The sequence below is a fragment of the Dendroctonus ponderosae genome, unplaced genomic scaffold (assembly GCF_020466585.1).
Source record: "Dendroctonus ponderosae isolate FM_Combo_2020 unplaced genomic scaffold, Dpon_F_20191213v2 Dpon_F_20191213_6, whole genome shotgun sequence".
NCBI lineage: Eukaryota > Metazoa > Arthropoda > Insecta > Coleoptera > Curculionidae > Dendroctonus > Dendroctonus ponderosae.
The window spans coordinates 4,275,746-4,286,987 of record NW_026018814.1 but is presented as its reverse complement, the minus strand read 5'-3'; the positions used below and the strand labels follow the sequence as shown (position 1 = coordinate 4,286,987).

Here is an 11,242-nt window from a genome sequence, read left to right as displayed (position 1 = left end):
AAAAAACCGGTAGCACATATTTTCATATATGCCTTGAAAAAGAAAAAATACTTACAGGTAGCTCTGGCATGCTATTAGCGTGCACTGTACCCTGTTCCAGGCCTTTAGCACCAACTTTTTCTTCTTTGGCTGGGTAATCGTCTTTCTTGTCGCCATCGTAGCTTAGCCTATCCGCCCAATCATCCAGACTTAGGTCTGCTAAGTGCAACGGTTCTCTGCTCCTGTCCCTCGCGCTGAGCAACTTTTCCAGATCGGGAGAATGATGCGTCGAGTTGCCTCGCTCAGAAAGCAGCCTGAAGCAAATGAAGTTTTTGTAAAATATTACCAGAACACTTCTATCTATCTATCTGTTCAGTACCTGTCTAGGTTTCGCTCCAACAGAACCCTATCGAGGCTCTTCTCCGTCCCTCCAATTCGATCTTCAACCTCCCTACTGGTGGCTTCTCGGGCCTCAAACTCCTTGTCGCCGCTTTCCGAAGGTGTGGGAGTGCTAGCCAAAGAGCCTCCAGGTTTAGGGCTGCGCTGTAGGGCTCGCCGCCCCATTTTCGGCGATCTGATCGGTGACGGCGTGTGGCTGAGACTTTGCAGGGAAGCAGGTACGTGACTTTGACTAACACTGCTCAATGAATACTGAGCGGGGTGGTTCTGAGGGGAGCACATCGAACCAATGGGGCTGGATGGCGTGCTGGTGATCGGGGAACGCTGGGGGTGTGCTGGGTAGGTGGAGGGCGAACCTGGAGGCGAGCTGGTTTCACTGGGGGAAGCGGCTCTGTCGTTTTGATGGGACCCTGAGGGATTGTTACCGCGTTGCTTAACGTGGCGGGGGAGCCTGGAAAGGAGGAATTGTTTAAGCATTTTCGGGACATGTTGCAGATTTTTGATCCACTCACCGAGTGCCGGGGCCGCTGCTATCCGACGGTGTGGGCGGTTCTCCTTTGCTGCAGGCAATTGAACAGTAGATGGCTCCTCTACGGGGCAAGAATGGCCTTCCCAGCAATGAGGTGCGGCAAGTGTGGCAACAGAAACAGCTCTCAGTGGCGTGCCAGTGTTGGCCTTCATGACTCATCTGCCCCTTAAATAATGACGATAATATTGATTCGTTTAAGATCTATTTTTTGTTGAATCAAATAAAGTGAACAAATTGTTAAAGAAGCATAATTGAGTAACCTACCTGGTCAACCCCGATTGGTTCTCCACAGCTATCGCAATATTCCGCAAACATGGCATCGAAACAGTGTAAACAATAGGGACGTCCATCTCTCATTATGTATCTTTGACCTCCTAGTTGCCTTTCGCATTCCGAACACGCAAAATGCTTCATATGCCATGCCCGTCCTTCTGCTTCGGTGCATTCATCGGCAAGTATTATCTGGAAATTCAGAAAATACAATTTTTGCCACTAGTTGAGAATCGAAATTTTGCCACTGTTTATTGGAATGAATGGTTACTTCATCGAATTTTGCTCTCGAGCTGTATATAATTGTAAACAACCAAAAAGACCTATTTTCCAAAAAGTAAATATATTTCAGGGGTGATTCAAAATTGGCGCCGTTCCTCTGGAGGTGCTGTCCGGAGGGCACAATAAACAGAAGAGTGTTTACTTATTAACATTGCGTAAATTACGCAGATCATTTTACTGATATGGATAGTTTCAAAATTTAGTTTTTCAGATGAGTTATTATGCTTCTCTTATAAAACATCAGTTTTCATTGCATACCGGAATATTAGAATATCAATAAACTCAAGTCGCAGTTTGGCTTTAAATGAAGGTTTTCGGGGGAAAAAAGTTGCGTGACATTTTCATATCTAGAAAAATTTACGCAAAATATATATACATTTTTTGTCATGTTGCGTCTTAGGGCTTGTTTCCACCAAAATAAAAAACCCTAGTATCTCCTTAAAAATATTGTAACCAACATTGCCACTTTGTACCAGCAAATTCCTCCCAAAGGATGAAAAGTCAACTGATATAAAACTGTACATTCTTAACGGATCGCATATCAATAACCGATGCGTTAACTTTACGGTTACTTGCGCCTTTTCGAAATATATTATTTTCTGCACGCTCTACTGCAAAAAAGTGACTTTGCCTGCATAACTCGAAGAAATAAGATGCTCATCAGTAGCCCCTTGCCTATAATCAAGGCAATAAATTTACAAGCGATACGTATTTTATTTTTGCATAATTACTTTAAGCTTTTTAGACCAAGTGCAGACATTAAGGATGCAATGATTGGGCAGTTTTAACTTCATTTAAGTGAGGAAAGGTTGTCGGCCATTTGTCCGGCACTGGATGGCAAAATGTGGAGATGATTGAAATGAAAAGTCACATTTCGGGTGGCAAATTTCCGTTTATGGAACTATTTTTAAACATTTCCGTTCGTTATAATATTGGAGCTGTTCCGACAAAATTGTTGCATCGCGTTACGAATATTTAGCAATTTTCTTGCCCTCGCTTTATCTAAATGTGCTTATTTTAACAATATCAGATAAAGACCAATATATGCAGGGGCGTAAAATTCAGTCTTTTGTTGTCTATGAAATTAGAAAAATTATCGTTAGTCGACATAAACCCAACACATGGGAGTCTTCATGACGTTGGTATCGTTGGATAGAGAATTGAAAATTCGTTTATCATAACAACATGATTGAGGAAATTCGAAGAGTTTTGACCCCAAGAAGGGGCCATTTGAATATCAGACATTTAGGTGCAAAATTAGGCCAACATTTTATGTTTTTCGTCCCGTTTTTGCTCATTTCTCGGAAGCAAAATTCGCAAGAACCCCCATTGTTACATCATTTCTGAGAGAACTAAATGGCCTTTTTAGAAACTGAACCATCGATACGGAAATGTTGGCAATTTTCTCTACAAAGTCTTGATTTCAAGAAGTTTTAGATTTGCTCGTTTTTTTTTGCAAAATCGTTTTCGAAAAGTTCCAAAATCGAAAAAAGTTTCTCAAGAATTATTCGAGCCACATAATTGGTTTTGGAGTGAGGAAATTCGAGTAGTTTTGATCCAGAAAACGAAATTTGAATATCAGACACTTAGAAAGACGTTTTCTCAGAAACGTATTGATTTCAAGAAGTTTTAGGCCAAATTTTCATGCTTTTTGTCCCGTTTTTGCTCATTTCTCGGATAAGCAAAATAAGCAAGAACGCTCATTGTTACATCATTCCAGCGAGAACTAAATGGCTTTTTTACTAAGTCCATCCAAGTACCATCGATAGGAAAATGTTGGCAGTTTTCTCACAAAAGTCTTGGTTTCAAGAAGTTTTAGATTTGCGCGTTTTTTTTTTGAAAAATCGACTCAAACATGCCGCTGCTTTTTTCGAAGTTTCTCACGAACCATTTGAGCCATAGGGGTCAGAGAATCGGGTTGATTCAGTCATAACAACATTAGCGAGGAAATTCTAGTAGTTTTACTCAGAAAGCGAAACTCAATATGATATTTTGGTTGCGCCTCCAACGAACGTTCATATACCAACATTTACATCGACATCAGTACAATAATCAATCACAAAATGCTTTAGATTCATGGTAAAGTATCTCCTGTTGATGATTATTTTAATGTCATCAAGCTTGTGTACCAAAGAGTAAAACCATCTAACAGGCCGCATTAAAACTATAGGCTTGGATAACGTTTCCCATTGGAATCATTCTTGTGCAATGGAAAAGTTTCTTTCTTTAGCTATTAATTAAATTGCTCCGCAGATGTGATAGTGTGACCGCTAATGTTTCCAACTATTTGCGTATTATTTGGGTCGATGTTGTGTTTCTTGGTTCCTTCATAGCTGTAGCAAGTCCACTTAACATGCTGTTGTAAGAGTGTTTTTCTTTGTTTCGCGGTGTGAGGAAAAACGAGTTGCGCTTTGGAATAAAACATCAGATCAGTAGAGAAGTCCCTGTTGAAACATTGAGTAGGCAAACCACGGTTTTAGGTGATCAACCCAACAAAAGCTCAAACACCATTCAGCTCACCGATTTGGGCGTTGATCGGTACTTTTGAATAGAAGAAAAGTTAATTTTACCTCATCGCAAGCACTACATCTGGGCTTGACGGTTTCCGCATGATGCCTTCCACAATACAGTCGTCCTTCTTTGAAGAAGTAGATTAGATCCACCAGCAGTTCCCTGCAAACGCAGCAGGTGAAGCAGGCTGGATGCCAAACCATGTTGGGCCCTGCTCTGGATGCCAGCACTCCAATATCCCCCGATGAGAGGGATTCCGAGCACTGCAACAAGAGATAATCCATATTGAAATCGAAAAATTAACCGGGAATTTTAATGCATTCCAAAGAAGTAGAAATTTGTCCTTTGTTCGTTCACCGTAAATAACATACGTTATTTCTATTAAATACCTCGGTAAATCTGAGGGTCGTATTTCTCACCATTTAGGGTGAAGATATACGGCTCTAATAAATCTGTCGGGGCCAAATGGCGCGGAAGGGATGATTTCGTCCAGTTTTGGATTTTATCGGCGACCGAACTTTAATGAAATACTACTGGCGTTCTATCAAAACTTTCGGAGTTATTGCCAATATTGGACAATGGAACTAAGACATCCACTAGATGGATTTCTCGCAATTACAATAGGGGTTTATATGGTCAAACGGTTGACATATTTATTATTAAATGAATTAGACGAATAGAAAGGATTGTTTATCCCTGCTGAACAAATCCTTTGAAGCGAAGTTTCATAAGATTTAGAGGAAAACTGGTTTTGACTTTGTGCGGTTTTGTTTAATTAAATAAATTGGCTCTACCTCTAGTCATATGAAAAGTGCGTAAGTCCACTTTTTTCAAGGAAACTTATATTCTGGGGCCATCAATACCTACAATTTGGTGTAAACAAATTCAGAAATGACAAAAGCTTAAGTCTAAACAAAGTGTTTAGTTTTTTGGATAGTTTTTCCTTTAAACGGCGCTATTTTTATAAAATATACAGCAAAACATGCCAGACATTTCAGGTAAGCACCGAAATAATAATAGCATGCATATATTTAATGATCCAACTTGCTTTACTATTTATTTTTAATTCGAAATCAAAATTAATTTTGTATGTATGCCAAAAGATGTATGCCAAGGCTTAAAGTAGCAACAACGCTACACATAAAAACTGACGATGGTGGAAAAATACACCGAAACGTATTTTAATTGATAAATAGAGACAATAAATGACTGAAACCCAGGAATTAATTTTAATTTGGAATTGAAACACAGTCAGGAAAGTATGTACAATTTATTTTTAATAAAACCCAGAAAGTCGGAGAATTTTAGAATGATTCGTAGTTCAAGCAGCTTTAAAATTTGCATGGAAAGGCAAACGACGAATAATGATGCTGAACTAAACTTTATAATAGATAGCTCAGAAAAAATTATGAAAATGTTGCTTTAAACGATTAATTGAAACATGATAACTGTAGCAGCAAAAACTTTAAAACATTACCTGTAAGATTAAGCAAAAATACAAACCTTACAAACATGGACAATTTTCCCAGTCTATTTAAGAATAAGTTGAAAATGAAACAAGAAAACTTTGACCAGGAAAAAGATAGCGATGCCATAACATAAATATCAATTAATATTATCAGACTGAGTGACGATAGAGTTTTCTAAGAACCGATTTTTTTTTTGGTGTCGCTAACAGCAATTTTAGTAAGAGCTTCATTTAAGCTAATTTAATTAAGCAATATTTAAGCACAATAACTCAGAGAGGCAAACATATTTTTAGTTTTAAACTGTTCAGCCTGCAGATTCTTTGGATCTAAAACTGTGGAAAATATTCCAGGATTATTTGAACCAGAAAGTTTACCAGCTCTTTGGTTATGCTTGTAAATGTGTTAAGATAATTAAGAAATTTTGCACGGAAAAGTTGCTATACGAATTCCAGTATACGATGTTAACGATTTATGCGAAAAAATCTCTTAATATTTTAATTTGTCTATTTTCGAAATAAATCATTCTTAAGCATTCATTACGTATTTAAATTGCGCAATTGTTAAGCAGAATAATAAGGAACGGAAATATCGCGGTGTGTTTTATTGAAGATACCAGGGAAATTAAGGAAAAACGCGTATAGTTCCTACCAGGGAATAGTATTTAATTCAATTATAAGCTTTACCTTTGCGAAATTCATAAATAAAAGAACAATATTCGAAAGCATTCCCTGGTGGTGAGAAAACGCTCTGCCAAGAGAACGAATGGCCATTTCATTTTTTATGAATCCCACGGGTGGGCTTTGGGAAGTTAATTAGAAAAATGTAAATTAAGCCGGCTTAATGCTCTAAATTACTCGTCTTAAATTAAGGAATTTCTTCTGAGGCTCAATTTAATTCAAATGTCTTAAAGAACATCGTTAGACATTTCAACAATAACTCACGACTTAAAAAGCTGCCTTCACTTATGTCTTAATATATCCTTAATAAATCTTCTGACGCCCGATTTTCGCACTTTATAAAAGCTTTTTGGACGCTTCAAACAGGGGGGAGTTTCCACTTTTAATACGGGCAACACATAACTTTGACTTGGGGCCCTCCAAATGCTTTTCATGTGTTACAGGACGGGCACGTGACTTGAAAAAATGCGTCCTTACAAACTTGTCCCTAACTCTAAGTGCTACTCGATTTGGAACCGGGTTGTCTTGATATTTTTATTAATAGAATTTGACGGTATTGATACCGATACGACTTTTCCGAAATTGATATAAATTCCCTTATAAATATATTTAGCTTGTCAATCGAACTTTCGCTAACTTTGATTTTCCGCTACGTAGTTTTAGATTTAAATGATGGCGAGTACGTTTGATCGAGAGATTGTCCATTTTCATTTTCTTTCGAAATTTTTTATTCAGTTGCTTTGCTGATATTTTAACATAAAATTATATTTATAATTTAATAATACCTACAGCCCAATTAAGAAATCATTTAAATTGATATACAATATTTCCCATTTACGTTTAGTTATTACATATTTACAGTTAGTTGAGTTAATCGTTTATGCATGAAGCTCTAAAATTAAATATTTACATTTTAAAAACAACTATTGCAATTTTTTACATGAAAGTACCAACGTGTGTCGCTTTCGTTACATGTTTGTTTGGATAAAAAATGCATTATTCCTTTCTTTCCTTGAAAGATTTCCTTTAAAGTGGAGAATTTTTAATATGGACCAAAATAGTCATATAGAGCCGTATTCAAAATTACATTTGCTTTTATGTATTTTGATGAATACATAAATTATTTTCTTCCAATCAGTATAATGACCAAAGTAAATATTAATTTACTAGTTTACTAGACTTCAAGACAACTTATCTGGACTAAACCAAAGGAAATAAAATAAATGAGGTCAGATGAAGGAAAAAATAAATTTTGAACCGTTAATGAAAATTTTTATTCAAACCATGATTTGGTCATTCGGAATCAGTTTAATTTGCCAATCATTGTCCCTCCGCCGCTGATCTATTAAACCCCAAAGACCGCGCAATTAGTGAGTTTCAAATTAAGAGGCGTCAATTAAGAGTTAGAGTCCGAGATGGAGGAGTTTAGAGGGTTCGCCAACTGTAGAGAAACTTTTAATTTAAGGGCAGAAAGTTGTTCGTAAGAAATGGGGAATTGGATTAACCGTTTTTCCGGTAMTTTAATTTTTTGATGAATTAAAAACAGSCTAATTGRAATATGCGATACGAATAATTTTTCAATGAATGTGATTAGAYGTGAYTTTAAGTAAGAATAGCATTTTTAAATTACATGGACTTCGGTTTGAAAATTGAWACSAAAAAGATATCGCTTAATAGAAATTAATATATTTTTTCAAATATCTATGACTTATCTTACAATTTAAATTAATAAATATATACTTTTTTTCGCGTTTTGATTTYGTTTAATTTTTAGAAGCAAACAATAACAATAGTTCACYTGAAGACTTTCTTTRTTGGCTTGGAAACATTTTGWYGACATTTGTTTTTTATTGAAGATTGTTGGCGTCCGAAAATTTTTGGAATAAATCCCTTTMATTTATTAATTRTATTATTAAAACTAGTAGTAAATTGGGCAAMAGTTTTTYCYTAAATTKATAAACRTRAAATMATGCAAAATGTGAAGATTAAAGTATATATAARATACTAAACAAGTAGTCAATAACGRAAAATTAACCYAATTTTGGTTAAYGCTTGATGAAAGTGAGAAATTAGAAAGACTTGAYCKSMWWRATATTTRAAAGTTGTWYYTCAARCTCCTCATATACAAAATAATCAAACTATGGACATTTTGATCTTAGATTTTGAGTCTATATCTACTGAATTCTTTTTATATCATCATATCAGTCATTTGATTTATGCCTTCTTCTTTTACTTGACTTTTTTAAAATTAAGAAACGCACTTTCTGTATTTTCTTTCTTTTTTTCTGTATTGGTTCTGTTTGCACTTCTGTTCATAATTTAATTTCAGACTTTGGAAGCGTATGAATAAAGCCTGTTCTGCCCGTTTTCAATTAAACATCGACAGATATATATTTTAACTTAAAACATTATTTTACAACAATTTAATTTAAAGGAAACGAATTGATTGAACATTTCACCTCTAATTTGCGGTTTTTATAAAATCATTTTTTAGTTCGCCGTTTTATCCCTGTGATACTGTGAATAGGAACATTTTAGTAGAAATACAAAACAATTGTACAAAAAAATATTTTTGATTTATGAACTTTTTGTAACTTGACAAGCAAATGATAATTTAATCTTTCGTATTTGAATTAATCTAGAAATTATTATTGAATTATTTAATTATTAACCTAGAAACTAAATGAAAACTGCTTAGTATCAGAAGTTCTATTAAGCTTAGGTAGTCAGTTGGGTTTTTCGAAATAATTCAATAGATCATTAAGTGTATGATGTTTATGTATTTTAAAAAAATTATGATCAAGTGATTCTCATTGGGTCTTACAATTATCAGTAACTTTTCAAATTTACTGAAAAAAATACAACATGCTGAAAAAAAAAATTACAGTAAGTGCTTTATAGATATCTATAAGTCGTTTCTTCGCTTCCAATTAAATTTTATTATTATTTTTCCACGTAATTAACTGCACATTTTACTGAAATATATGAAATAAACACAAATTCTCTCATGAAACCAGAAAAATTAAATTAATACTGCTATAATAACAGCTCAACAATTACTTTCGAAGTTGGAGTTCAGCGGAAGTTAATACAAATTTTGTCAATACGTGGCCCGCTTTTATACACTCACAATTCCGACCCCAAAATGACACTAGCGAAATTCTGTAATTAAAATTTTTCATTAATTAAATCTGATTGCCACCCCTGGTTTCCATTAAGGCGACAGCCGCCTCCTTCGAAAGATAATTAGAAAAGGCGATTGTTCGTAGAGAAAGGAGCGCCATTTCATTGTCAATTTCTTTCCAAATTCCACCAGCTGGTTTATGACGTTTTACCCTTTAGAACAGTGGTGTTGGATTGGGGATGCGATGTAAGCGAAGAATAATTTCTAGATTATTCATTTAACCGTTAGAGAATCAAGCATAAGTATGCGAAGAAATCTTGTATGGATTGTAAATGTCTTGTCCATCAATTCAAACCTTTTGCAACCTTTTTAAATCAGTACCTTTTTAAGTCAATAAAAAGCACGGCATTTTATATAAAAAAAGTAAGTTTTGTCTATCACTGCAATTTCAGACACCCTGTATTCATTGGTACCGTCTTATGCTATGGCTTCAGCTTGAAGTTATCGGCGTTCAAAAAAATATGTCCTGGATATCGTATTTTTGCTTAAGTTTTGCCACATTTGGCCCTTAAAGGTAAAACCCTCCATGTATACGTAAAAACAGTATCTGGTAGTTGAAGAAATCGGTTTCTCTGACACTGTAGCAAAAAAAAGTAAGTTTAAATGGCAAAACTCCTCAAGCCAAAATCGAAATCGTCTATTTACAAAGAAACGTTTTTTTTTGTTTTCACTTTAACCGGTTAGTAAATAGCAATTTTCTCCGTTTCTTCAGGAAAACATTCCGTAGACCTGAGAAAATTCTAGCAGTAACTGTTCAATTAGTTTTAATTGCATTTAATGATTTTTCTGGAAAACTTAACGTTCACTATCATTAACTGATTTCTTCCAAGTTCTCTGCCGCACATCCTCTAAGCCCATTGTGAATTATTTTCTCTGAGTGCATCTGTTTTTGCGCTTTTAAATTGATCGCCAGCTGCGTTATATTTAAATTACATAAGCAAAATAGACATTATAAATAAAGAATAAGTGCGACTAATGATCGCCACAAAGCTAACGATCAAGACAAAACGAAAAGTTAAAATACAAAAGCTATAAATATTCTCATTTGTTCTTATTTTTAAGATTTCAGGTAATTATATAGCATTAGTCAGCAAAGATACACAAGACCAAATAAACGACCACCCTCGAATAGTTAAAGTTAAAGCCTCGAGTAGCGCTAATTAAAGTCGGTCTTAAATCAAGTCGGATTGGACGGTGTCCACCTGAAAGATACTCGCTCTTTAATTATCAATAAAAGTGCTTTAATAACCGGCTGCAGTATTAAAGATCGCAAATATGACGTGTAATGACCGCGTTTACGACGCATTAATTCTCGGATCATGTTGCGGACTCCGCTATGGACTGCCGGCCCTCTATTCTCATAAAAAATACCCTCGGAACCTGGTCGTATTCAAAGAACCCATATTGGCTGTCTTCGCTAGCTAACTATCACTTCAGGCAATTTCTGATGAGAATAAAGTACATTTCCTAATCAGTTCTCGATCTGCTGTAGAAAATGTGAATTTATGCTAATGTTCAGAATGTGCCCGATGGCTTTACACAACATTTACAACTAACCCACATCAACTTTACACTAACACTCACCAGGTCACATCTCATGGTGCCAGGGATTTGCCTCACAGCGCCCCTTCCGAGAGCCTCTCTCTTCCGTTGGGCGCTGAACAACCTCAACTCTTTCCGCTCTTCGTCGCTGAGAGCGTGGCAGTAGCGCACTTCGTTGTCATGAGGAGGCAATTGCTGCAGCAGCTGACGCACCCTGTATCTTTCTCCCACACTGTTCACATAGGGAACTTTGTCTTCAGGTAGAGCGCTGAAGTAGAGGTGGACCTGGAACAGAAGTACCAATTGAGTAAGAGAAGTATTAAAGAGTTAAAATTACATTTTTACGTTACTTTAGGTAGGCAAATAACTATAATGAATGGCAACATCAATCAAATGTATC

General features: G+C 35.7%; 1 protein-coding gene across 4 annotated transcripts in view; it reads right to left on the bottom strand.

Annotated features, from left to right (window-relative positions):
• The window catches only part of LOC109536006 (protein prickle), a 244,034-nt gene that overhangs the window by 2,484 nt on the left and 230,308 nt on the right, over positions 1-11,242 (bottom strand). For 3 of the 4 annotated variants that reach the window (XM_048667669.1, XM_048667667.1, XM_048667666.1), the window contains 6 exons: positions 10,885-11,127; positions 4,030-4,233; positions 1,172-1,369; positions 891-1,072; positions 359-829; positions 56-293 (listed from right to left, as the gene is read on the bottom strand). In XM_048667669.1, the coding sequence (XP_048523626.1) occupies positions 56-293; positions 359-829; positions 891-1,072; positions 1,172-1,369; positions 4,030-4,233; positions 10,885-11,127 (1,536 nt within the window). The remainder of the gene's footprint in view (positions 1-55; positions 294-358; positions 830-890; positions 1,073-1,171; positions 1,370-4,029; positions 4,234-10,884; positions 11,128-11,242) is intronic. The other variant, XM_048667668.1, reaches the window with a different exon arrangement.